The sequence below is a fragment of the Penicillium coprophilum genome (genome assembly GCF_028826855.1).
Source record: "Penicillium coprophilum strain IBT 35676 chromosome Unknown utg000002l_segment0_segment1, whole genome shotgun sequence".
Taxonomy (NCBI): Eukaryota; Fungi; Ascomycota; class Eurotiomycetes; order Eurotiales; family Aspergillaceae; genus Penicillium; species Penicillium coprophilum.
This window is the reverse complement of record NW_026622722.1, coordinates 4,065,495-4,091,725: the sequence shown is the minus strand read 5'-3', so window position 1 is coordinate 4,091,725 and position 26,231 is coordinate 4,065,495. Positions and strand designations below refer to the sequence as shown.

The window sequence follows — 26,231 nt, the reverse complement described above, 5'->3', positions numbered from 1 at the left end:
CATATTCTTGGAGCTTAAAAGCTCATAAAGGGTTCTAGAACAAAGACTAAAAGATGAACAAAGCCACTTACCTCTCCGACTTGATTGCCCTAGAGACCTAAAGATTGGAGACTGGGGACTGCTGAGTCCAGATCACGGGCTGAGGTCGATCAGGATCACTTTCAGCTCCAATGAGGCTTAGCTCCAGATTGGTGCCTGAAGACGCCTGGGGCAGAAAGTTTCTGCCTTAACACGTTAAAAGAGCGGTGGGTGGCTGAGCCCAGATCTGCCAAATAAGGACTAGCGCATCTCCCGGCCCCCCCTGACGACCGAAACAACAACATCGGTTTCTCCCAGCCCGATCTAATCTAACCCGCTTTTCGACGCGAGGCGGGTCGAAAGTAACCCAGCTTTGGACTTCTTAACTCGCCGGATCCCTCGATCTTCTCCTCACCCTGTGGAGGGATATACTACCAGGCACCCAGTCAATCCCTTGCGTCACCGCCTCGGGGAGGGGCTCTTATCAAAACGCACGGTTGTTGACATCGGGCCACCACACAACATATGAGTCTTTGAGAGGGGCTGGTGCGATCTGCAGGGCAAGATAGCTTGGTGCACAGTCTCTACTGACTCTCGCCAATTTTGGACGACACCCGTCGTCCAGACATCTTCTTTGCGACCGGTCCTCTAGGTGCCCAACGCGAGAAGATGCCGGCCGTCGATGAGTCACCTTCCGAACGGAAGCATACGAGCAGCTCTTACAGAGATGAATTGGCTCATTACAAGGCCCAGTATGAGCAACTTGAGGCGGAGCTTGCGGACTTTCAGTCCTCCAGCCGGGAGCTGGAGACTGAGCTGGAGAAGGACATTGAAGCTTCGGAAAAGCGGGAACGGCAACTGAAGGAAAAGCTTGACACGATGCGATATGAAGTCGACGAGTGGAAGGTAAGGAATCATGCTCATTGCTCACAATTGTGCGGGCACTAATTTTGCCCTGGCAGACCAAATACAAGCAGTCAAAATCCGAAGGCAATGCTGTGCAGAACAACCTGCAGAAAGAAATCACCACACTACGAGACGCGAACCGCACTTTGCAGCTCAAGCTTCGAGATATTGAAGTTGCCAATGATGACTACGAGCGTCAAGCCCGGAATACGACTTCGTCCCTGGAGGACATGGAGTCCAAATACAACATCGGCATTGAGCGTGGGGTCTTGCTAGAGGAGGAAATCAGGAATGGGGAGCAGGAGCGAGAGCAGCTGCGCATTGATAACCAACGCCTCCGGGATGAGCTGTCGGATCTGAAGATTGAGGCCGAGATCATCCAAGAGAAGCTTCGGAATACCGAAGGACATGGATTCCGCCGCCGCAAGCCCACTCCTTTGTACCATCGCAGCCCAGCGACTCCGCAGAGTTTGGAGATCTTTGATCGTTCGCCTACCGCTACCTCTTCTCCCGTATTTGCTACACCCCCCGCTAAATCATCCCTTGCATCGTCGACCGCTACCCCACCCTCGCCCCCTATATCCGAGTCGTCCGTGAACTTGCGCAAGTCGATCAACCCCAACGGCAACGGCACACCCACATTCCCTCGACAGAGAGCCGCTGGCACAGAGCCAGTGAACTCTAGAACTCTTCACGCTCGGACCCAATCGCGCACCGCGCAACCGCGCACCGCTCATTCACGAACCCCATCTTTTGCTTACAGCAATGGTGCATACAGCGCCGGCACAGGCACCAACAATGGCAATGGCAATGGTCGGTCCACTCCCTCCATGTCGATCTCGTCTCGCAACAGTTTGACGAGAATGAACTCCTCGCGGGCACCGGGTCTCCCCAAGTCCGGATCACTGTTTCAGATCCGTGGCCTGATTGGCAAGATGCAGAAGCTCGAAGAGCGCGTCCAATCCGCAAAGTCGCGACTTCCCGCCCCGTCCGACACCTCCTCTCGCGGATCCCCTCGTTCTGGGTCCGTAGTCAGCGAAAGCCCGATTGTCCCCTCGTCAATCACTGTTCGTCGAAATTCTCGCAAGCGGCTGAGTAACAGTAGCCTTGGTTCATCAGCGCGAGATAGTGAAAGCACTCCATCTTACCCCCCGCAGGGTCGTCAGTCATTTGGGCGGACAGGCGAGAGTCGCCCGAGCAGCCGAACTAGTTACTCTAGCCTCAGCTCTTTCAGCCAAAGTGTGCACTCGGGCGTTCCAGTAAATGCGCGGCCCGAGAGTCGTTCGAGTCGTCCCGGGGCCAAAACGCCATTGGGTCACTACTCGACAAACCCTCTGATCGAGGGCCGGCGGCCTCGGTCATCTCTCAGCAATCATGCCGGCCAACTCCCTAACATCGCTGGTATGTCACTCATCGATGAGGACCAAGATATTGCTACACCGACCACCTCTCGTATCTCCCAAGAGATTCCACGCCCATCCGTGACTACCACCCCAACCCCCGTAGTAAAGAAACGAACGATCAGCGGTATCCCGGCCCCCCGAAGCTTCAAGACTAGCATCGGACCTGGCACGATGCCGCCGCCAAACCGGAAGACCCAAGTCGGTGACCTGGGAGAAACCTTTTGATTGGGGGGTTTTTTTCCGCCTTTATTTCTGGAATTTCCATGGGAGTTCAGTGACGTGGTTTGTGTGTTCAGGTTATTTTTCGACGTTTGTTTTACATACTTTCAAGGTTCACTTTGACTGCATTCAACAAGGGGGTGTTTCCTGGCAGGCCGCCCTGATCACTTGCCTGTAGTTTTTTTTTTTTTTTTTGACCAGCCAGGCCTGGTTTGTGTGCTATGTGGCCCCCGGTGGATTCTGGGGACGTTCTAAGCTGTGTCTCAGCGATTGTTTTCATTCATCCAATAATACCCAAGATGTTACATATCCAAATTAAATAGCATTGTATAATGTAGATTTTGGTCCATTTTGGCGTAGAGTGGCGTAAACCCATGGGAGTAATCTCGGGAGTTGAGATATGCCCCTGCATATGATTGGTCGGTATTCTTCCCACCTTGGGGTAAGGCAGATCGTGTTGAATCATGCAGGTTGACCGAATTAGGATAGCGTGCCATTCCCGGGATTGGCAGTGGCGTGGAGCATATTTTTTATATTGTAGGTTAATAGTATAGGCTATATGTACTCCGTACGGAGTATCTATACACCGTATACAACATACTCCGTAGATTACCATGTGCCCAAGACTGAAGATAAGTAGGAGTACGGACTTATTACATCAACCTGGAAAGTTTTCAATGTAACATCGATCTTGAATCTGACATACCAGAAGGAGTCAAACCCGAGTCCCAAAAAAGTTGATGACGAAAATGAAAATCGCCGAAAAAAAACACCCCGAGATCCGAATCGGGTACCGAATGGCCCCGATACCCATGGGGAAGTACTGTCTCAATATCCAATATACGGAGATACGGAGTAGAAGAAATATCCCTTGATAGTGAATCTGGCATTGGGCTCAACCTTTAATGATTTATAGAAGCAAATAAAAAGCAAAAAAAAAAAAAAAAACCAAAAATCAGAGCCAACAGAATTGTAGTGGAACCCGGCCCAACAAAGCCAGGGAGTTGGGGGAGCTTCGTTCCTGGGAAAGTACCTGTACATACTATTCAATATGGGAAGGTACATGGAACTTCGGCCACTTAGGATCAATCACAGCCAGTTGGGATGATCTCCACTTCGGTGGGACTCCAGAAAATCATCTTCTCAGCAGTTTTTCCCCTGGACTTAGTTGATTCCGAATCTCTTTTCCATATTCAATTTCTCACTTGGAATTCTCGCGTGGTCGGTAAGTTTGAAGTCTGCTCATCTTGTACTTTGTACTATCTGCCGTGTGCGAATCCTCCAGACCGATTCCGCATTGGACGCTATCGTTCTTCAAGTCTCCAATTACGCATGCTGACTTGGCCTTACTTCCCTATAGAGCTCATTTCTCACGCTTATCCTTCTATCTCCTTCTATCTCCCTCTTTCTCCCTCTCTCCCTCACTTTTTTCTGCCCATAGCCACCACTCGGGCTCTTTCCGCCACTTCCATTGTACATTACCCGAATTTTTAATCAGCGCCGCATACCGCGCGAAATAACCCTCACTCCCTCCAAGTCTGTCCTGTGATTATCGACATCATGGCCATCACGAACGGGAATCCGTCGGCCAACGGCTCGACTGTCACCAAACACGACCTCCCCTCACATTTCATCGGTGGCAACGCCCTCGAATCAGCACCCCCGAGCGCTGTCAAGGATTTCGTGGCCGCCCACGAGGGTCACTCGGTCATCACATCGGTAAGTGGGAAATCCAAACGCCGCGAATCTGAGACAAAAGACTTGAAATTGAGCGTGGTACTGACTTGTTCCTAGGTGCTTATTGCCAATAACGGTATTGCTGCCGTCAAAGAGATTCGCTCAGTGCGAAAATGGGCATACGAGACGTTCGGCAACGAGCGGGCGATCCAATTCACCGTGATGGCCACACCCGAAGATCTTACTGCCAACGCGGACTATATTCGCATGGCCGATCAATACGTCGAGGTTCCTGGTGGAACCAATAATAATAATTATGCCAACGTCGAGTTGATTGTTGATATTGCGGAGCGGATGGATGTCCACGCCGTGTGGGCTGGATGGGGTCACGCCTCTGAGAACCCTCGGTTACCCGAATCTCTTGCTGCATCGCCTAAGAAGATCATCTTCATTGGACCCCCAGCTTCGGCCATGCGCTCGCTTGGTGACAAGATCTCCTCCACCATTGTTGCACAGCATGCCGGTGTGCCTTGCATTCCCTGGTCTGGAACCGGCGTTGACGCCGTGAAGCTTGATGAACACGGTATCGTGACAGTCGAGGACGAGGTCTATAAGAAGGGCTGTACCTTTTCCCCGGAAGAGGGATTGGCTAAGGCTAAGGAAATCGGTTTCCCTGTCATGGTCAAAGCCTCCGAAGGTGGTGGTGGCAAGGGTATTCGAAAGGTCGAGAACGAGAAAGAGTTCCCCGCTTTGTACAATGCCGCCGCCAACGAGATTCCGGGATCGCCTATCTTCATTATGAAGCTGGCTGGCAATGCTCGCCATCTGGAGGTGCAGTTGCTGGCTGATCAGTACGGCAACAACATTTCCCTCTTCGGTCGTGATTGCTCCGTCCAGCGTCGTCACCAGAAGATTATCGAGGAGGCTCCTGTGACTATTGCGAAACAGCCCACCTTCCAGGCCATGGAGCGCGCTGCCGTGAGCCTCGGTCGGTTGGTCGGATACGTCTCTGCCGGTACCGTTGAGTACCTTTACTCGCACTCTGACGATAAGTTCTACTTCCTTGAGCTGAACCCTCGTCTGCAGGTCGAGCATCCCACCACTGAGATGGTCTCGGGAGTCAACTTGCCTGCTGCTCAGCTCCAGATTGCCATGGGTATTCCCCTGCACCGCATTCGTGACATCCGCCTTCTTTACGGTGTCGACCCCAACGCCTCGGCCGAAATTGACTTCGATTTCTCCAAGGAAGAGAGTTTCCAGACCCAGCGCCGGCCTCAGCCCAAGGGCCACACCACTGCTTGCCGTATCACCTCCGAAGATCCTGGCGAGGGCTTCAAGCCTTCCAGTGGTACCATGCACGAGCTGAACTTCCGTAGTTCGTCAAACGTCTGGGGTTACTTCTCTGTCGGTACTGCTGGTGGTATCCACAGTTTCTCCGACAGTCAGTTCGGTCACATTTTCGCCTACGGCGAGAACCGATCTGCTTCGCGCAAGCACATGGTCGTTGCGTTGAAAGAATTGAGCATTCGTGGTGATTTCCGAACCACTGTTGAGTACCTGATCAAGCTTCTCGAAACCCCCGCTTTCGAGGAAAACACCATCACCACTGGATGGCTCGACCAGCTTATTTCTAACAAGCTGACTGCTGAGCGTCCCGATCAGAGCGTCGCCATCATTTGTGGTGCCGTCACCAAGGCCCACCTCGCCAGCGAGGCTGGTATTGAGGAGTACCGCGTCGGTCTAGGAAAGGGTCAGGTTCCGTCCAAGGAGATCCTGAAGACTGTTTTCCCTGTCGATTTCATCTACGAAGGCGAACGTTACAAGTTCACTGCCACTCGTGCCAGCTTGGACAGTTACCACCTCTTCATCAACGGCTCTAAGTGCTCAGTCGGTGTTCGCGCCCTGGCTGATGGTGGCTTGCTGGTTCTCCTTAGCGGCCGCAGTCACAACGTTTACTGGAAGGAGGAGGCCGCTGCCACCCGCCTCAGTGTTGACGGGAAGACCTGCCTCTTGGAGCAAGAGAATGATCCTACTCAGCTCCGTTCTCCCTCTCCCGGTAAGCTTGTCAAGTTCACCGTTGAGAATGGCGAGCACATCCGCGCTGGTCAGTCTTACGCTGAAGTTGAGGTCATGAAGATGTACATGCCCCTCATCGCAAAGGAGGATGGTATTGTGCAGCTCATCAAGCAGCCTGGCGCCACTCTGGAGGCCGGCGATATCCTCGGTATCCTAGCCCTGGATGACCCTTCCCGCGTCAAGCATGCTCAGCCCTTCACTGGTCAACTGCCCGAGCTTGGCTCGCCTACCATTCTCGGTAACAAGCCCTCCCAGCGCTTCTTCTTGCTTCACAGCATTCTGGAGAACATTCTTCGCGGTTTCGACAACCAGGTCATTATGGGTACCACCCTGAAGGATCTGGTTGAGGTGTTGCGCAACCCTGACCTTCCTTACGGAGAGTGGAATGCGCAGTCATCGGCGCTGCACTCTCGTATTCCCCAGAAACTGGATGCTCAGTTGCAGAACGTGGTCGACCGCGCCAAGGCCCGCAAGGCCGAGTTCCCTGCCAAACAGCTCCAGAAGGCCATCCTCCGCTTCATCGAGGAAAATATCGGCCCTGCCGATGCCGATATCCTCAGAGCCACCCTTTTGCCCCTGGTTGAAGTCATCAACAAGTACGTCGATGGCTTGAAGTCCAACGAGTACAATGTCTTCATTGGCTTGCTCCAGCAGTACTACGACGTTGAGAAGCTGTTCTCTACCCACAACTTCCGCGACGAGGATGTCATTCTTAAGCTCCGTGAAGAGAACAAGGACGACATCACTAGCATTGTCCACACTGTCCTCTCGCACAGCCGCATCGGTTCCAAGAACAACCTGGTCTTGGCAATTTTGGACATGTACCGTCCCAACCAGCCCCTAGTTGAGAATGTTGGCAAGCACTTCAAGCCCATTCTCAAGCTGTTGACTGAGCTCGAGTCTCGCTCCTCCGCCAAGGTTACTCTCAAGGCCCGTGAGGTTCTTATCCAGTGCGCTATGCCATCTCTGGATGAGCGCCTGTCGCAGATGGAGCACATTCTGCGGTCTTCTGTTGTCGAGTCTCGCTACGGTGAGACTGGATGGGACCACCGCGAGCCTTCCTTGGCGGTCCTGAAAGAGGTCGTCGACTCGAAGTACACTGTCTTCGATGTCCTCCCTCGCTTCTTTGTCCACGCTGACCCCTGGGTTACTCTCGCCTCCCTGGAAGTTTACGTCCGTCGTGCCTACCGTGCGTACACTCTCAAGGGCATCGAATACAACGCCTCCAATGAACAGCCCTTCCTGTCCTGGGACTTCACCCTCGGAAAGCTCGGCCAGCGTGAATTCGGTGTTCTTAACGTCCAGCCCTCCGCCCCGGGCACTCCGGTTGCGGAGATCAATCCCTTCAAGCGGATCAACTCCATCGGCGATATGTCTCTCTTTGTGAGCGACGCTGCCAGTGACCCCGTCCGCAAGGGTGTTATCATCCCCGTGCAGTACTTGGAGGATGCTGAGGAGATCCTCTCCAAGGCTCTTGAGGTCTTCCCTCTCGGCGGCATCAACGCGAAGCGCCCCAGTGAGCAGGGTCTTATTGCCAATCTTGAAGGCAAGCGTCGTCCTACCCCTAAGCCGGTCAGCGACAGCGAGCTCACTGGAGTCTGCAACATTGCCATTCGCGATATTGAGGATATGGAGGACTCCGAGCTTGTTGAGCAGATGAAGCAGCTGCTTGCTGACAACAAGGATGAACTTCTCGCCCGCCGTATTCGTCGTGTCACCTTCATCTGTGGCAAGCAAGGTGTCTATCCCGGTTACTTCACCTTCCGTGGTCCCCACTACGAGGAGGATCTGAGTATCCGTCACAGTGAGCCCGCCCTTGCGTTCCAGCTGGAGCTTGGCCGTCTATCCAAGTTCAACATCAAGCCCGTCTTCACCGAGAACCGCAATATTCACGTTTATGAGGCTATTGGCAAGGGTCCTGAGAACGACAAGGCTATCGACAAGCGCTATTTCGTTCGTGCCGTGGTTCGTCCCGGCCGTTTGCGCGACGATATCCCCACCGCTGAGTACCTGATCTCGGAGGCCGATCGCCTCATGAACGACATCTTGGACGCCCTGGAGATTATCGGAAACAACAACTCCGATCTGAACCACATCTTCATCAACTTCTCTCCCGTTTTCAACCTCCAGCCCGTTGATGTTGAGCAAGCCCTGGCTGGTTTCCTCGATCGCTTTGGCCGCCGTCTGTGGCGTCTCCGTGTCACTGGCGCAGAGATTCGCATCCTCTGCACCGACCCTGCTACCGGTATGCCTTACCCCCTTCGTGTGATTATCAGCAACACCTACGGTTTCATCATCAACGTTGAGCTGTACATCGAGCGCAAGTCCGAGAAGGGCGAGTGGATCTTCCAGAGCATTGGTGGTACCGCCAAGCTGGGCTCTATGCATCTGCGCCCTGTCGCCACCCCCTACCCTACCAAGGAGTGGCTGCAGCCCAAGCGTTACAAGGCTCACCTGATGGGAACTCAGTACGTGTACGATTTCCCCGAGCTCTTCCGCCAGGCCTTCCAGAACAGCTGGACCAAGATTGCCGAGAAGATTCCTTCTTTGTACGAGAAGCGCCCTCCTGTTGGAGAGTGCATTGACTACAGCGAGCTGGTCTTGGATGACACCGACAACCTTGTTGAGGTGTCTCGCGAGCCTGGTACCAACACTCACGGTATGGTTGGGTGGATCATCACTGCCCGTACTCCCGAGTACCCTCGCGGCAGACGTTTCATCATTGTCGCCAACGACATTACCTTCCAGATTGGTTCCTTCGGTCCCCAGGAAGACAAGTTCTTCCACAAGTGCACTGAGCTTGCCCGCAAATTGGGTATTCCCCGTATCTACTTGTCTGCGAACTCCGGTGCCCGCATCGGTGTCGCCGACGAGATCATTCCCCACTTCTCGGTTGCCTGGAACAACCCAGAGAAGCCCGAGGCCGGCTTCAAGTACCTTTACCTCACCCCCGAGGTTAAGAAGCGCTTTGATGCCAGCAAGAAGAAGGAGGTCATCACCGAGCTCATCAATGATGAGGGCGAGGAGCGCCACAAGATCACCACTGTTATTGGTGCCAAGGACGGTCTTGGTGTCGAATGCCTGAAGGGTTCCGGTCTCATTGCCGGTGCCACCTCCAAGGCTTACGAGGACATCTTCACCATCACTCTTGTTACCTGCCGCTCTGTCGGTATTGGTGCGTACCTTGTGCGTCTCGGTCAGCGTGCCATCCAGGTTGAGGGCCAGCCCATCATCCTCACCGGTGCCCCTGCCATCAACAAGTTGCTCGGTCGCGAGGTTTACACCTCCAACCTTCAGCTTGGTGGCACCCAGATCATGTACAAGAATGGTGTTTCTCACATGACTGCCAACGATGACTTCGAAGGTGTCCAGAAGATTGTCGAATGGATGTCCTTCGTCCCCGACAAGAAGAATGCTCCTATCCCTATTCGCACCTGGTCGGATACCTGGGACCGTGACGTTGCCTACTTCCCTCCTCCCAAGCAGACCTATGATGTTAGATGGCTCATCAGCGGCAAGTCGGATGTCGACGGCTTCCTTCCTGGTCTGTTCGACAAGGACTCATTCGAGGAGGCCCTCGGTGGCTGGGCTCGTACCGTTGTTGTCGGTCGTGCCCGCCTTGGTGGCATTCCCATGGGTGTGATTGCCGTCGAGACTCGCTCGGTGGAGAATGTCACCCCTGCTGATCCCGCCAACCCTGAATCCATGGAGATGATCTCTACTGAGGCTGGTGGTGTCTGGTACCCCAACTCAGCCTACAAGACCGCCCAGGCTCTGCGTGACTTCAACAATGGTGAGCAGCTGCCCGTCATGATTCTGGCCAACTGGAGAGGATTCTCCGGTGGCCAGCGTGACATGTACAACGAAGTCCTCAAGTACGGATCGTACATCGTTGACGCTCTCGTCAAGTACGAGCAGCCCATCTTCGTGTACATTCCTCCCCACGGCGAGCTCCGCGGTGGATCTTGGGTCGTCGTTGACCCCACCATCAACCCCGACCAGATGGAGATGTACGCCGACGAAGAGTCCCGCGGTGGTGTCCTCGAGCCCGAGGGTATGGTGAACATCAAGTACCGCCGCGACAAGCAGCTGGATACCATGGCCCGTCTGGACGCAACCTATGGCGAGCTCCGCCGTTCCCTGGCCGACACCTCCCTGAGTCATGACCAGCTCAGCGAAGTCAAGGCGAAGATGGCCACTCGTGAGGAGCAGCTCCTGCCCGTGTACATGCAGATTGCGCTTCAATTCGCTGACCTGCACGACCGCGCCGGCCGCATGCAAGCCAAGAACACTATCCGCCAGCCTCTGCAGTGGGTTAACTCCCGTCGCTTCTTCTATTGGCGTCTCCGCCGCCGTCTCAGCGAAGAGACCATCATCAAGCGCATGGTTGCCGCCTCGGCATCCCCAGCCCCCGGTGCCAACACTGTCAGCGAGTCCCCTCGCGCTGCGCACCTGCGCACCCTGCACGCCTGGACTGGTCTTTTGGATGAGGAGCTCGAGCACAATGACCACAAGGTTGCTCTTTGGTACGAGGAGAACAAGAAGGTTGTTCAGAGCAAGATTGAATCGTTGCGCACTGATGGCGTTGCGACTGAGGTTGCTCAGCTGCTTATTGGCAATAAGGAGGGTGGTCTGCGTGGTGTCCAGCAGGTGCTGTCCATGTTGCCTGTTGAGGAACGTGAGAATGTGCTTAAGTACCTTGGCTCTGCTTAGATCTGATTGCACAGAAGCATATATTATGACTTGATGTTTTTTTTTTGTTTGATTTTATACTTTGTTACAGATCGCATGGTTTTTTTTTGTTTTGGATCCTATAGAGGACTACGGTGTTGATGATTAGTTTCAATATTCAATACAAGATTTATTAAGATTGACCTCTCTCCACGAATCATAGAAAGCAATGAAGTATATAGTACTCGGTAAAACAATGGCGTTATTGATTCCAGCCATGGGAGCTTCATGTACACTCGAGAAAGCAACTTTCAACAAACGCCCGCATAACCCCCCTTACTATAAAATTTCTTCCATTCCCCCTTTTGGCCCGTCCATTCCCGTCGCAAATTGCGCTCACGTTCTCGAACTCTTTTGCTATGTGATCGACTGTGCGACTTGCTTTTATGTTTGGGCTCTTCAGCTGGTACCGAAGGTTCAGCGGGTTCCAAAGGCTCTGATTTGGAGAAAAGACCTTTGAGCCAGACAAACATTCTAAGGCCTTGAACCTGTTCTGTTACCTGCGGGGATATCAGTATTTGGTTTATAGCTTAGAGAAAAGCCGGGAGCTATTTATGTGGGACAAACAGGTATGGTAGAGTATGGGTTCAAGGGGATTCAGGCAGCTTTACCTGGGAATGACTCGAAGCGCATACAGAGAGTAGTGAAGAATTGGTGATCTGTTTGAGGGGCTTCTTAGGGGGCTATAAGGTGGAGATGAACGCCTCCAGTATCAGTGGATTATATACTGGCAAGAAAGCTCTTGGCATGGAATGTATACATCTATGGGCTTATAAACGGGTCGCTATTATATCAAGCAGGATATACTTGGTTTTCATAGGGATTCATATGCTTTACTAGAATCCACCCATACTGGAATACACTAGTATATCGGATGCACTTGTATAACGTGTCATCCGCATCATACACGCATATAATCATCTAACCATGTAACTTCTTCATACGAACCTCCTTCCAAGCCTGAACCCCAACAATGCCCAATATCATCATGAACAGCGAAATCAGAATAAACGTCTTCGCAACCATTGCACATGCTTTCTGTCCATTCTCCCGATTTTCTCTACGCTCCCGCTGTCGATCACATTCGGCACAGTGAGTGTGTTGATCTGGCTCTGATGTATCGGCCGTCACTCGGGGGAGCTCGTGAAGGTGGTGACCCTGTTCCACGTCTCGGGGTACATCGATGTCTGTTTGATCGACCATGGCGTACTGTTCATTTGAGTTGATCAGTATGCTGATGAGACCAGCGGGATGATCTTTGTTGATCCATCCCTTGTGGATTGGGTTGCTTACGCCATTTCGTGAGCTGGAACCACGCTCGTGGAATAGGTCCTCATAGGCCGGGGCTGGCTCTGTAGGTGTTGAGTTGCCCATAGTTGATATGTGGTGAGATAGAAAGCAGGTTTGTGAAGTTTTTGTACTTTGTACATATGACATATCGAAGTATCAGGTGGGGCTAGGCAACAGGGCTAGGACATCCACTCCAATTCGTCAGTTGGCTGACATGGCTGTGTCGACTGTGGCTTGTCCACGTCTCTTGGTATTTTGTCGAATCGATGAGAATCTCGGTGAATGGCTACTGAGTGCTTGTTGGAGAAGATTGGAACCATATCAGCCGTACACTTGACTGGTTGAAAGAAAGTAGGAATGATTGATCCATCTCTCTGAGGTTGAGAGCTGTATGGATATTGAACCTGGCTGCACTTTCCAGCCAAAAAATCCCCGAAGTCTGTCCGAAAAACAATCTACGTTGTTTTGTTCTGAGTAAGCCAGTTCTTTAATGTGGGAAGTAATGTGCAACGAAAAAAGTTGATATTGCATGGTGTCTAAACCCGGGTAGCATTGCAAGTGCTGGGACTTTTGATATACTAAAAATTTGAAAGCATACAAACTTCTCACGACTGCTGTTCGCAGTCATCACCTATAGAGGAAATTCTGAAGACTTCGCACGGGTTTCTCGATACGGACTCCAGGGCAGAGGCTTAGACTATACGCTAAGCCAGAAGTGGGTATCAGATCCACTTAATACTTGGCCAACTTTCTCTGTTACTTCGAGGTATGGAGTACGCAGCAGAATGTATAAAGATGATTGAAATCCCCCTGCTTTTGGTTTTGACCACTCTCATCAATCTGCATATCTCGAACTCATGATTCTGATCTATAAGAAAATCAAGAAACGCAATGAGCGGAAACGCCTAGACTCTGCAGTCTCAAATACACCAGATAATGCAATTGAACTAGACACAGTCGATATTCCCCAGCCCGATAGGAAACAAAAGACCCGTTCCCCCGAAGAAGTTGCCGAGAAGCGACGGAATGTCTACCGATGGAAGATCATCCTGGGACTATTCAGTCCATACTGTCTACAAGCCCTGGATACAACAATCATAGCCTCAGCTCTACCATTCATCGCAGAGGATTTCAGTACGTATCGCACACATCTTCCAACAAGACCCCTCAGCTAACCTTCCAGATCAAATCAAACAACTAAATTGGATCATCTCCGTCTTCAACCTCACATCCGCTGCCTTTCTCTTCTTCTGGGCCCAACTAACCGACCTCTTCGGCCGACACATCGTCCTCCAATCCGCAATCTTCGTAATGTTGATCGGCTCTGCAATCTGCACAGGAGCCCCGACGTCAGCATTCAGCGTCCTCCTCGTCGGCCGTGCACTCCAAGGCGTCGGTGCAGCGGGTGTGAACATCTCTATCCGCACTATCCTCGCCGACCGCGTCTCTCTCACCGAGTACGCAGTCAACTGGACGATATTCGCCCTCGTCTCTGGCATTGGATTCAGCATCGGCCCCGTGATCGGTGGGTATCTGACGCAGGCATCGTGGCGCTGGTGTTTCGCAATCAATCTGCCCATCGCGGTTGTAGCTATGATTATCGTGGTTCTTGTCCTAAGAACTGAGTTACAGGGCCCGCAGCCTATTCCCGAACTCGAAGAAAGAATTGGATTGACTCCGTCCGGACGTTTCTTCACGAGAATCTCAACTATCGACTATGGCGGCCAGATGCTCTTCCTATGGGGATTTGGTCTGCTCATCCTTGCTTTGACTTGGGCAGGTGGAACATACTCCTGGAAATCCGCTGCTGTTCTAGCGCCGATGGTCATTGGCGGGATCCTGGTTATTGCTTGGGTGATTTATGAGCGTTGTATGTTGCCCGGCTCCTTGATGGCGCGGATATTACCGCGTCAAAAGGCAATGATGCCGTGGGAGTTACTGAGACAGCGCGATATTGGCTTACTGTTCTTAATCAATGTCTCGATTGGGATAGCCATGTTTGCTGTTATGTACTTCATGGACATATACTTTACACTGGTGGAAGGGAGGAGCTCGAGCGATGCTGGTGTCGCACTATTATATTTCCTTCCTGGCTTAGCTGGTATGTGTACCTACCTATTTACGATATTAGACAACCATCACTAACCCAAGCAGCTGGGCTTTACATGGCAATGTTCTCCTCGAACGTCTGGCCCCGCCAAACCTTCCCAGCTCTTTTCATGGGTAGCATAACGTCGGCAGTGGGGATGACCGTGCTAGCTTGGGGTGTGAATGCAGGTAAAACAAGCGTTATCTACGGCATGATGGCGCTTGTTGGACACGGCGTCGGGATGCGAATGAACCCGGCATCTATGCACGGGTTAGCGTATTTCCCTGCCATGACGGCGCAGATCTTGTGTCTTGCTTCGTTTGCCGTTCCGTTTGGGGGGTTGCTTGGGTTGACTATCATGTCGACGGTGTTTACGAATAAGAGCGGAGCTGGAGAGAAAGATGCCAAGGGTGGTATTATGTGGGCTTTCATTGCCATGTTACCGTTTATGTGGCTGTCTGTTTTGTTTACTACTTTCCTTGGGAATGTGTGGATTTTGAAGAAGGGTGGCCACGAAGTTATTAATAAGTCTTATTTTTGGGGGTTGATATTTAGAAGGGAGATTGTGAGGGAGAGGAGGGATCGTGGGGAAGAGCTGGAGGGTGCTGAGACCAGGAGTGCTGAGATAACTGTTTAGAGAGACAATTAGGGATACAGAGGGCTTGTGACGACTTATAGACTGATATAAAGCAATGATGAACCCCATTTTCTGAATCTCCAGTTGGCTCGAAAAGATCATTGCACCGTCTCTCATTGATATTCTAGTCACCATCAAACAGTGACCTGGTTGGAAATGTCACAACCGTGCTTTCGTGGATGCAAACTTGATTCAAATGAACGTAATTATTTACATAGTAAACTCGAGCAAGTTCCCACCGAAATCCCGAGCGAAGAACCGCGTGGGATACTCCTTCCCTTGAGTTCCTGCAGAGGTAATCAGCAAATGATCCTGCGCAGAATGTATGAAAGATATCTCACCAGAGTTTACCTCGCCAGGCTTATCGGCCGCCATTGGGGCAGCAGAGCCACCACGCACATGATGGTTATAGATGTTTGCTTTAATTTCCTCGAGTTCCTCCCGGGAAGATAGCTTGAAGCATGGGTGCCGGGTAGCCTGGGGATCAGTCGCGCCGAAGCTAATATGCACCTGCTGTCCACTAGAGCCAATGTCGAACCTAGTGATAACATGAGAAAGTGTCTTTTGGAAGGATAGCGCCCTTCAATACCATAAGATTGTCCCCTTCTGGAGCTCCGGTACCGGTACCGAGGTGAGTCCGAGGGTGGTTCCGTAGAACTCTTCGGCTTGTTCTAATGTATCCCGAGGGATTGTGAGATTGATATGGGCGATTCCGGAAATCATGATATAGGTTAGAGGAGATGAGTGATTGTATTGAGCAAGATGAGTGGGTATATATGGTTCAAAGCGGGAATCAGTTTCCGTGTCGGATGAGAGATGCGTGAAACAACAAGTAGTCTGACGGCGATTACACGTGGATTTGTTCGATCACGCGATGGAAGATATGTAGTAAGTTACTGGAAATATATCCCGATGAATATCCTGGATGTTCCGGCATAGATATGAAGATTGCCCCTCTTGGGGAGACTAAGCTCGGCTTGAGCCGATGTCGGGGAGTTATGCTTTCAGTTCCCGGCCTTTTTATTTGATATCCGTCTATTCCTGTCTGTGTTATTAAAAACATGAAGTATCTAGACTATTCTCGTTTATGAGACATCGCCGCGTTTGCTTGTGTACGTAGGCTGTGTTTCACAGACTTGGGTGACCTTGGAGAGAGACAGAGACAGTGTGTTTGTGGAGTAGTCCGATAAAAAGATGCTTCACTTGGCCGAGACGATATTTTCGAAACTCCTAGATTTTGTTGCTATTCACGAACTGGGTGATAGAGAGATACTGCCATGCTGGTATCTCAGCGCTAGGGGTAGGGCAGTTGCTTAAAATCCTCGTGTGGGACATAAAAGAATCATGATGCAAAGCCAGGCAAAGATGAAATGCAAGGGTATCAGAAGAATAAGTATCGATTTGTAGAATTGGAGCTGGATATATGTGTAACAATGACAACTTCGAAGATATGTAGTGATATGAATGGACATGCTGTTGTGGCAGTCGGTCGCTTTTAGCGCGTGTGACTACTAGGCAAGATAATAAAAAAACCATTCTGATGGAATATCTTCATTGAATACCGGCTCGGAAAGATCTAAAAAGGACCATTCCGAGCAAAATAGTCCTCTATGATCATCTCCGCCGCCTTTTCGGCAATCGCATATACAGTAGCTTGGATATGTGCCCCAACCTGTAACGGCATGATGCTAGCATCCACAACTCGCAGGGCATGGACACCATGGACCTGTAGCATATCATTCACAACTCCACCATTGATTCCGTCTGCCTCACCCATGGCACAAGTTCCAACTGCTATATGTATATTAGTAATTTGCTGCATCATTCTTAGAGAGCGAGGACATACGATGCCAGTCCGTGACAGTATAATTCGACACAAATTCTTCATATACTTTCTCCTCGGACTCTGCTCCCTTAGCAGGAGGAGGAAAAACTCGACCGCGAATAATTTTGGCTAGAGGCTCTGTTTGACAGATTCGATCTCCCCATCTGAGCGCTTTGGCCATGACCTTCTTATCAATCTCGCCAGGTCCTAGAAAATACCGTGGGTCAATCACAGGCTTATCATCAATGGTGGTCCTCTCATAATTGTTTTCGCTCATAGGGGGTATATGGATAGACCCGCGCGAGAAAGGATACTGCAGCATTTGTAGCATTGTGGCATATTTCTTCCCTGGCTCAGAGGCAAAATAGGGGCTCCAGTTACCCAGATCGAAGAGATACTCAATTTGGCCGCGCGCTTGACCGGACTCAAACTGACTGGCTAGAAGAGCGTCATGTGTACGTCCTGTGTTGCGCGCGACTTCCTTAGCCTGGGTGTGTAATTCATCGCATTCTTCGGGCGATAGGATCTTCGAAAGTGGACAATACGCCACTGAACAGGGCATCACAGTCCACGGCCCGGTTTGGGAAGCATAATAGGCGCGATCCGCAGCTTCGCGTTGGATTGGGTCTTGGAGAATGTCATCACGGGTTGGAATCGTGGAAGGTATTTCGAAAATAGTGGCAGTCACTTGTAAACATCAGTCAAGATCATAAGAAGCGCTGCTTGTATTTCATACTCATATGCTCCTGTAGGTTTTCTCCTACGTTGGGACTGTGGACTTTTGTCTCAATTCCAGCAGCTTCCAACACGTCCTGATCGCCAATACCCGATAGCTCCAGAAGTTGTGGCGATTGCACGCTACCGGCACAGATGATTGTCTCTTCGTATGCTTTGATATTTGCTTCCAGCCCGTTCCAGCGGACCCGAGCCCCTACTGCGTACCAATCATCATCTTCGGATTCAAATAAGATCTCCATGGCAGTTGCTTCGGTCAGTATATGCAAGTTTGGGCGTTTGGCTATGGGCTGATAATATGCAGAGGCAGAGTAACTGCGCTCCTGACTATCTGGATCAATTGTGCAGAGCATGTTCCAAACGCCTGTATTGTCGCCAGTCAGACTATCACGCGTAGATGGAACCCCCAGACTATTGAGTGTCTTGTGCCAATATTGGTGTGTGGGGCCATACTGCTTGGCATGGGTTGTATGTAGAGGGCCCTTCGTTCCATTAGCCCCGGGGTCGTAGGAAGACTGATAATGTTTCTGATGGGCAGCACTCGGTGGGTGAAAGTTCTCGCTACGACGAAAAAAAGGCCTGCAGAAAATTCAGTATCACACAGGTCAGCGGGTGAAATTCAAGATAGAGCCCGAATCTTAGCACGCTGGCCCCTCATACAGTAGATCTTCCCACCCCCATCTCTCATTCCCAAGCTCCGCCCAGGCATCGTAGTCTTTGCGATGTCCCCGATTCCAGGCCATGAGATTGAGCGCACTTGTGCCGCCTAATATACGACCTCGTGGCCATGGTAGTGATCTTCCTCCTAGGCCCGGCTGTGGGGTAGTTTTGAATTTCCAGTCGTATTTCGATCCGATAGTTTCACCATACCGACCAGGAACATTGATCGCGCCATTGTCATCTATGTTCAAGACAGAGGGGCCTGCTTCGATGACCCCTACGCGAAATTCAGGGTCCTCGGTGAGACGTGCAGCAACAGCTAGGCCTGCAGTACCACCACCTATAATTAAGTAGTCGAGATCGAGGGCGGCAAACTGTTGAAGGGTCTCGTTACCCATGATGAAAGGGGGAGTTATAGAGAGAAAATCAAAATAATTCTCGGAGTCTGCGCTGTGCCAAGCAACGGGACATCAAAATCTATGCAGGGTTGTCGCCTGTGCACTTGCGGGGTACAGTCTGAACATTCGTCTTGCTCATCGTACGATGGACAAGACTTTTGGTCATGTTACTTCTGTTATGTCGACGCCACAGCGTGGCTGAAGGCTGACATGGCCATCACACAGCCCGATTATACGAGACCTCTTGGCTGAGGCGGGACATCTATATATGTCATTACCCCGACCGGACTTTGGAGTCAGTTTGAAAAGACAAAAGGTCGAGGTTTTCAAGGCTCCGACTCTTTAGCCTTTTGCTATACACCCGATGATTTGGAGGACTGCACTGTTGCCTTTCCTCTTCATATGTACAACCTGCGCACTTGTACTACAAAGAGAGGTACCGGGAACAAACCCAACAGCAGTCATTCAAGTCGAACGCGGCTACACCGCCATCCCCCCATCTTCCGATATCACAATATCTACAACATCGACTGACAAGACAACTGCCTCATCCAATGCGACTCCTTCACCTACTAGAGAATATTATGACAGCGGGCCTCCGATCTATCTACCCGTCACCTCCGAACCACCTGATGTCTTGGGTATCGGGAATGTGAGCGGGTTTTACGGACCAGGCAGTTGGGCAGCATGGTTCATTTCAATCGTGGCATCGTGGTGGCGGCTCCTTCGAGTTTCAGAAGAGAGGTTTGATCCAAATACGTGGGTCTTCTTGCTCGGCACGAACTGGGCCGCGGTTGGTCTTTTTCGTGGAATCCGCATGGCTCAAAGCATCCCGCTCGACTCCTTGACATATGATGCAGAGTTGGGGAGCCTGAAAGGCTCCATTGGGGCAGCATTCAATGTCACATTCTGGGGAACCTTTCACTGCTTGATGCAGTATCTTCTTACGATGATATTATTCGACACCCCAAAGACCCAACGATATCGGCTGTGGACACTATTGCTCGGGATGATCCTGCCCTCTCTCGCGCTCATGCACTCTGCTCCTATCAGAACAATGGAAGTGCCTGCGCTGTATTGGCAAGCGATGCACAGCGGAGCTTATGAATTGAATTTGGCTGTTGCTGCTGGCACTCCATTTTATATCATGCCATTCTCTGTATGGCTGCTCGGATATATGGATATTTCATTGATACCAAACATTTTCCCTGGACTCCTGGAACTGCCAAAAGAAATTTTCAGGATAGTGATAGCATCGAGAATGGCGCACAAAGTGCTGAATTATTTCACCATCGGGTCATTCTTTGTGGTGCAAACCTCGGTCATCATGATCAATGTTACAGGAGATTCAAGATGGTTGATTGGTCTATTACCACTCGCCCCTCTTCTGCTCTGTTTTCTCTTGCTTTTAAGCCCGTATTTTTGGATTTGTTTGGTTGGATATGCAAGTGGGCGGTACGCATTCATGGGTTATGTGATCCGCAGTGCCAAAGCATCACAATCGTGTTTCTTCATGCCATGTGCCCCCAGTCAATAAACGAGGAGGATCAGCTATTTGCTTTATTTGCTAGTCTTTTGCTTTTTGTTGGATGGGAGGTTATGCCGATCCTTGCGAAGAGATTCAGAAAACGCTATAGAGACCGGCAAGAGTTTGTGCGGGATATGGAAGTGCGAATGAGGGATCTTGAAATGAGGCGGGCATTACGGAGGTTCGGTTGGGAATCTAGTACTTGGAGGAATTGGCGATCGGACTAGGCCATGACTTAAGCTTAAATTTAGGGCGGTCTACCTGCCCGGGCTATATTTGTTGTGCCTTGACGAAAACAGAAACCCTACGTCATCGCATATACAGTGGAGAACAAAAATACAACATCCCCCACTGTCTTTAATTTGCTTTCTACAATCCTTCATCTTTTACAAATATGATCATGTCGCCCATGGCGGATCCTCTCACTGTCTTGCCCCCAGAGATTGTCCTGCAAATCTTGCATTTTACCCCCGTATCCGCCCTTGCGTCCCTGACAGCGGCCTCCAAGGCTTGGCACCAATTTATCGACGTCACTCACCAAGATGCCATTTACACATCCGAAGCCAAAACTGCCCAGCCAGCTGGAGGATGCCGCGATCTTTCCTTCCTTTCAAATACAGACAGCTTTGCAAAAGTATTTGAGGGTACGGAATCATGGAAAGACCTGTGCAAGCGCCAGACACTGTTAGCCCGAAATTGGGCCGAACCACATCCAGTGAGCCAAGAATCAGTGCTACAAATCGGCAATGATCCTGTTTGGCGATTCCGCGCCGACTTCAAACGCCGCTTTTTTGTCTCGACTTCTCATGCTGGCGGGTTGAACGTCACTGATATGGACACGGGCCGTATCCTCTGGCAACTCCCTTCGGTGCTGGACACCGACGGAGATGGAGTTCGCCCACATGCACACTTGGAATATCAGGATGGAATGGCAGTGTTCGATAGCGAAGGAGATTCCCTTGAGGTTTGGCAGGCGGACCATGAAGGTGCAAAGCGTGGAGAGTTCCGGCGCATTGCTACCTTGGCACACAATTGCCAGACAAGAGGGTTCCAATTGTCCTACTGGACCCTCTGTGTTGTTTCCAATGAGGGTCAGGGTTTTGTATACGACATGACACAGCGACCCCCAACATTGACCACACACTTGAAGATCGAGGGAGGTGGGATTGGCCATCTGGACCAAAGCGAAGATATTGTGATATATTCTATGGGAGCAAAAGGCTACTTTGCCTACAACAAGGCGTCGGGTGAATTCCTAGGAACGCTGAAGCCACCAAAGTCCACGGAAAGGTATCATATTCTTCCTCCGCAAGCCGCTTCTGCTTCAGTACTAGCAGGCGCTGCACGACTTGGCCCAACATCTCAACCACTCCCGCCCGGGGCTTTCCGAAAAGATTGTTTGGTACCAATTGAGATTGCCAAAGGTCCACTATCACCGCCAGATGATCCAAATCACGTCTGGCATGGGGAGGACGAATGGGGAGCGGGGATGTTGCACGGCGATCTCTTTGTGGGCTTCTCTCGCGCTGGGCGTGTCTTTATATGCCCGGACTTCCGTAAGGCTCTCCGCGACGAAGCTAGTCTTGTGGCGAACAGCTCCATCTTGGAATGCGAATCAGACGGATCAAGCTTCGACCTTGGTGGTTGGCTATCAATCCGCAACCACCGTGTAATGTTCGAAATTCAAGACCGGATCTATGTTGTTGCTCTTGATGACAACAACAGGGTTCAAGACGTGAAAAACCCTGCTCGTGCTTCGTACTCGTTGCTCACCAGCTCCGCCCCACAGCTCGCTGTGCCGATCAGTTACATGGCGTTGGCTGATGATGCTATTATGACTACTTACACTGTGAGCTCTTGATTTGACCTATCACAGATAAAAAAAACATAAACGGAGAATAACTAACAACAAATTTGGCAGACCCTCGGCTGGCGTGATTCCAACATCCCAGGTGGCGTACCTCCACCGCAAGGCAGAGATCTTCCTCGCGTTTTCCCTACAAAAGTCATCCGCATACTCAGCCTGGCCCCTAACCTCTCTAACAAATCTTCCTCTGCCTCCGGTGATACGGATGAGCCATTAACTGCGGATAGCGGTGGTCTTGGTGGCTCCCACCCAAATCTGCCATCCGAAGACGCCTGGCGCACACAGGCTGGATTGCTGCAGCTGCTTAGCATGCTTGGCGACGAGGCGGATTTTGAGCAGAGCGATGGTGAAGATGAATGGGAGAGTATCGACGAAGATGAGAATGAGGAGGAATAGAAAAAAAAAATACGAGCAGCCAAATACGCCCACGCCCACGGGCCGGGCCCTCGATTTGCCGCTGGCTTGCCCTGACCTAAGAGGCCCCACTGGGGTGGAGGTTTTGTGTCTCAGAAGTGCATTTTCACCTCGATCACACATCTAATTTGCCACAGTCCATCATATCACTGACGGCTGGTCCTATCAGGGAGCATTGATTGTAGCGTCTTCAGACCTGGGACTATAGAATTGATCGAAAACTTGCTACAATGTGATCCCAGGACACAGGCGATAGACAAACCAACACTTCGATTCAGATTGAACACAGCAAACGAAACCAATCCTCTTGGGAAATATGTACTATTTTGGCTATCTTGATTAGGGGTCAATGGGCAGTGCAAAACATAGGGAAACAAATGGTACAGCATAGTCGACCATATTTAAAATTCTTAGTGATGGTCGCCAAATACGGGTGCTATGAACACAATGTAGAACCAATGGCCTGTTTTCATCTAAACAATTCTTGTTCATTGCTAGTATGGTGAACAGATTCAAGACTTTTATGTATTATGTATGATCCTCGGAATATCCTGGGTCCTTTTCAGGTTGGGCCCATGCCAAGGGGGTCCATTAACAACCTTGGAAGGCTCTTGTGTATTCCAACGTCAATGCTACGAATGTAAAGGTGCATATCAGTATCAAAATAGTAGATACTACTTTCATTACTGCAGGACAAAGAGGCTCAAATCATGGTTACAGGTTAGTCGATTCTTCGAGGATTTAAACCCACTAGGAATCATATACTCCAGGGTTGTCGTTGGGACCACACCTGTTCTAATTCACTTTTCAGTAGGGAGTATGGAAATTATGAATGATAGAACTCATTGGAAGTCAGAAGTTAGATTATATCTGGCATTATAGGAACCAGAAGGTGCATACTATGCACAGGCTCCGCTCTCATAGTTTGTGACCGCGGTAACTTAAGCGGCTATATGTCTCTCTTCCTTTATACAAAGAAGACAGATGGCTCAAAAGGGACCATTCAATGATATCACGACATTGGAAGAAGATTGATTGGTATAACTACAGCGACACAAACATGGCTACACGATGAAGGGCAGTTGCATGACCCCAGTCTTGTGCAGACGCAGGAATCATGGACGCTTCTTCAAAAATAACTGGGTTTCTACTCAAACAAAAAAACTCATCTGGGCCTCTCAAATGCTCTTGGCAATTCATAGAAACCAAATCATTCCCTGCCCAGCCACCAGCCTCAGGTTCAGAGAGACTATTTTGGCACATCGCCCTTGATACATCCTAACCTCACATATCATCTTGCTCGCAATGATTTTACTCCACCTTGCGGCGGATGTAAACAACAAGCTCGGACATGAAGGGAGCTTCCTCAAACTCATTTGTGTCCCAAAACTCATGGCAGTCGTACTCGTCCGTGATCATTTTTAGTACGCGGGAGGAGTCCGGGTTATGACTAGGAGACCTGATCAGTTAGCAAGATGAATTGACAGCAGCATTAGATTCGGGAGTAGACTAACCACCCGCGCCTCCCGTCAGTATCAACTACATCCCAAATAAGCATAGCAGGACGAGCAAAATCAACGGTAATTTCCTTCAACGGGATATCTGGACAGCAGGAAAAGAGAACACAGTCGTCATCAATTTCAAGCAAAGCCTGTGGGTCTTCCAGAACCTCGCAGCCATGTTGAGCAAGGGTCCAGTTATCGACAGCGGTGTAGCGGGGATCTTGGGCATAGCATTGGATCTGCTGGTCAATACTCTCCTCAATTGACTGTTTAATTGAAATCATGAGTGAGTGCTGCATGGCGCTGCGCATAGTGCAATCTTCGGTGTCGGGCCCATACTCCATCGACCCAGATGCGATTCCAACAACCTTGCTAATTTTGTGGGTGATGACCAGTTTCAGAAGAGCTTCTAGATTTTCCCATTCGGAGGACTGCTTCCAGGACTTCAGAGTGTCTTGCAGAAACTCATCTACAGCCACAGGGTTCTCAATATAATCATCGAGAACCGGAAGCTTGGTGTCGCTCGCGCGTTTGAGCATAAAATGTTCAATCTGCAAGGGGAAAAAGGCCTCCACCAGCCCAATACGTCCTGCCTCAACCGAAGATGCGAGTTGTTTATAGCAGAGGTAACGGATTTTCGGTTGTTGGCTGTTTTAATATTTGTTAGCCATGGGTCACGTGCCAGACAAGCCCTGAGAAGAGACATTAGCTACTCACATCTCCCAATCCTGGTTATCTGCCTCGCCGGTGAGGACCTGACCGGTCAGGACTTTGTAGTAGATCTTTGATCCACCGAGACCTCTGACAGAGATCAATTGCTTCTGAGAGTCGTTCCGACTGCGAGTGTTGTACCGGCGATTGAGCTGGTTCGAGACGGTTTCCAGATTCTTCTTTGTGAAGAAAGGCTCATCGCTGTCATACCACATTTTGAGAAGATCTGCGGCTTCATTGACAGTGCATGGCCAATCTTTGGAGAGCCGAGCGCCCGGCTCAGGCTCTCCGTGGAAACTGTGTAAATGATGCATTGAGAGGGACGCAGAAACTGTCAATCTACGAGCGAAGTATGAAGTCAGAGGAGTGAAAACTTCCGGGAGAAGAATTAAAGATATGCCCTTGCAATCTCCATGAGAATATAGCCAGGAGAATACTCACCAGGTAAGAGATATGTGATTGAAAGGTGAGTTTTGAGATACAAGATCCGTCGATATGAATGAAGAGAAAGAAAGAAAAGAGAGGTTATGGGAAAGACGCGCTGTAGACGAAGACGCGTTTGGGTGGATAGAGGCTAGTCTACTGGTTGTTTGCCTACAAGGCAAGTCGAGGATGATGGCGGCAGTAATTCAAGTCATGAGCCTCCCAGTTCATGGGCATTTCCTATTTAGGCTGGAGCGGGTATGAACGGCCAATGCACCAATATAGATGAGTAACACGGATCCGAGTAAGTCAATTAAAATTATCAATAGATGAGCAGCAAATTACATAGTCCGTAGAAATTGGATAGCAATGTTAGTCAGTTGGCTCACGGGCGTGATGCATATTGTAGGTTACCTTTCATCTCATGGCACTCTGCAAATATTCCATTGCTCCTTCTCTTTGTTCTTCATATATCATAGAAGTAGGTACATATATTGTATCGCATTCCCTTCCTGCGGTCTTGTCTCTATATGCTTTGTTCACCACTTTTATTTACCCCGAATGTTGAAAAGGCTGCGTAAAATTGAATGATCTACCTCTCTGCAGGTGATTGACTCCATGCTCCGCATTTGTAATGACATTTGTCAAACTAGAAGTCTCGAGATCAATATAATGGTGGATTTAATATACCACGGCCTCCTACAAGGGCACGAATCCAGACGAATCTAGTTTGACGCTGATGGTCAATATTGCTATGCTACATTTACCGCCTTCAACTACCCTTTTTACATCCATCGCCTCTATTTGATCATGTCTCTTACTTTTCTCTTTCTATGTCCTTAGTCTCAAGTCTTCATCAGATAGGAAACGTGCCATCTCATCGAAAATAAAGGCGAGTGTCGAGTCATTATCCAAAGAGGTATTGAACGAAATTTACCTCAGGCGCCAGCGTCAAAATCAGGTGTAACCAAGATACCTGTCTATTTCGCTACTCAATTCCTCCCCAGGAAGCTCTAGATTGCCAGTTATGCTTCAACTCTGACATCTTCGAGTCATGGGCACCTCGGATTTGTTCGCGTCGACGGCCGGCTACTCGATTTTCCATCCATTTTCCCGCCTTCC

General features: G+C 50.3%; 9 protein-coding genes across 9 annotated transcripts; 5 read left to right on the top strand and 4 right to left on the bottom strand.

Annotated features, from left to right (window-relative positions):
* Positions 1-687: 687 nt before the first annotated feature.
* nde1 (nuclear distribution protein NudE) lies at positions 688-2,552 on the top strand (the record flags this gene model as incomplete). Its single annotated transcript, XM_056674734.1, has 2 exons — positions 688-924; positions 981-2,552. 2 exons carry the CDS (start codon positions 688-690, stop codon positions 2,550-2,552), a joined length of 1,809 nt encoding a protein of 602 aa, XP_056535259.1.
* Positions 2,553-4,106: 1,554 nt separating this feature from the next.
* On the top strand, positions 4,107-11,012 carry N7500_003587 (acetyl-CoA carboxylase ACC1; the record flags this gene model as incomplete). Its single annotated transcript, XM_056674733.1, has 2 exons — positions 4,107-4,265; positions 4,341-11,012. The coding sequence occupies 2 exons, from the start codon at positions 4,107-4,109 to the stop codon at positions 11,010-11,012; spliced, it is 6,831 nt and encodes a 2,276-aa protein (XP_056535258.1).
* Positions 11,013-11,951: 939 nt separating this feature from the next.
* N7500_003586 (uncharacterized protein) lies at positions 11,952-12,404 on the bottom strand (the record flags this gene model as incomplete). Its single annotated transcript, XM_056674732.1, has 1 exon — positions 11,952-12,404. One exon carries the CDS (start codon positions 12,402-12,404, stop codon positions 11,952-11,954), a length of 453 nt encoding a protein of 150 aa, XP_056535257.1.
* Positions 12,405-13,177: 773 nt separating this feature from the next.
* On the top strand, positions 13,178-15,046 carry mfs56 (uncharacterized protein; the record flags this gene model as incomplete). The annotated part of the gene is made up of 3 exons (XM_056674731.1): positions 13,178-13,454; positions 13,504-14,421; positions 14,475-15,046. 3 exons carry the CDS (start codon positions 13,178-13,180, stop codon positions 15,044-15,046), a joined length of 1,767 nt encoding a protein of 588 aa, XP_056535256.1.
* Positions 15,047-15,256: 210 nt separating this feature from the next.
* Positions 15,257-15,769, bottom strand: N7500_003584 (putative glyoxalase family protein; the record flags this gene model as incomplete). Its single annotated transcript, XM_056674730.1, has 3 exons — positions 15,257-15,333; positions 15,388-15,584; positions 15,636-15,769. The coding sequence occupies 3 exons, from the start codon at positions 15,767-15,769 to the stop codon at positions 15,257-15,259; spliced, it is 408 nt and encodes a 135-aa protein (XP_056535255.1).
* An 853-nt stretch (positions 15,770-16,622) lies between these two features.
* N7500_003583 (GMC family oxidoreductase) lies at positions 16,623-18,664 on the bottom strand (the record flags this gene model as incomplete). The annotated part of the gene is made up of 4 exons (XM_056674729.1): positions 16,623-16,840; positions 16,893-17,558; positions 17,608-18,185; positions 18,267-18,664. The coding sequence occupies 4 exons, from the start codon at positions 18,662-18,664 to the stop codon at positions 16,623-16,625; spliced, it is 1,860 nt and encodes a 619-aa protein (XP_056535254.1).
* A 364-nt stretch (positions 18,665-19,028) lies between these two features.
* On the top strand, positions 19,029-20,201 carry N7500_003582 (uncharacterized protein; the record flags this gene model as incomplete). The annotated part of the gene is made up of 1 exon (XM_056674728.1): positions 19,029-20,201. The coding sequence occupies one exon, from the start codon at positions 19,029-19,031 to the stop codon at positions 20,199-20,201; it is 1,173 nt and encodes a 390-aa protein (XP_056535253.1).
* Positions 20,202-20,586: 385 nt separating this feature from the next.
* N7500_003581 (F-box protein) lies at positions 20,587-22,455 on the top strand (the record flags this gene model as incomplete). Its single annotated transcript, XM_056674727.1, has 2 exons — positions 20,587-22,041; positions 22,114-22,455. 2 exons carry the CDS (start codon positions 20,587-20,589, stop codon positions 22,453-22,455), a joined length of 1,797 nt encoding a protein of 598 aa, XP_056535252.1.
* A 1,329-nt stretch (positions 22,456-23,784) lies between these two features.
* N7500_003580 (uncharacterized protein) lies at positions 23,785-25,000 on the bottom strand (the record flags this gene model as incomplete). The annotated part of the gene is made up of 3 exons (XM_056674726.1): positions 23,785-23,923; positions 23,988-24,623; positions 24,693-25,000. 3 exons carry the CDS (start codon positions 24,998-25,000, stop codon positions 23,785-23,787), a joined length of 1,083 nt encoding a protein of 360 aa, XP_056535251.1.
* Between the last annotated feature and the right edge of the window lie 1,231 nt (positions 25,001-26,231).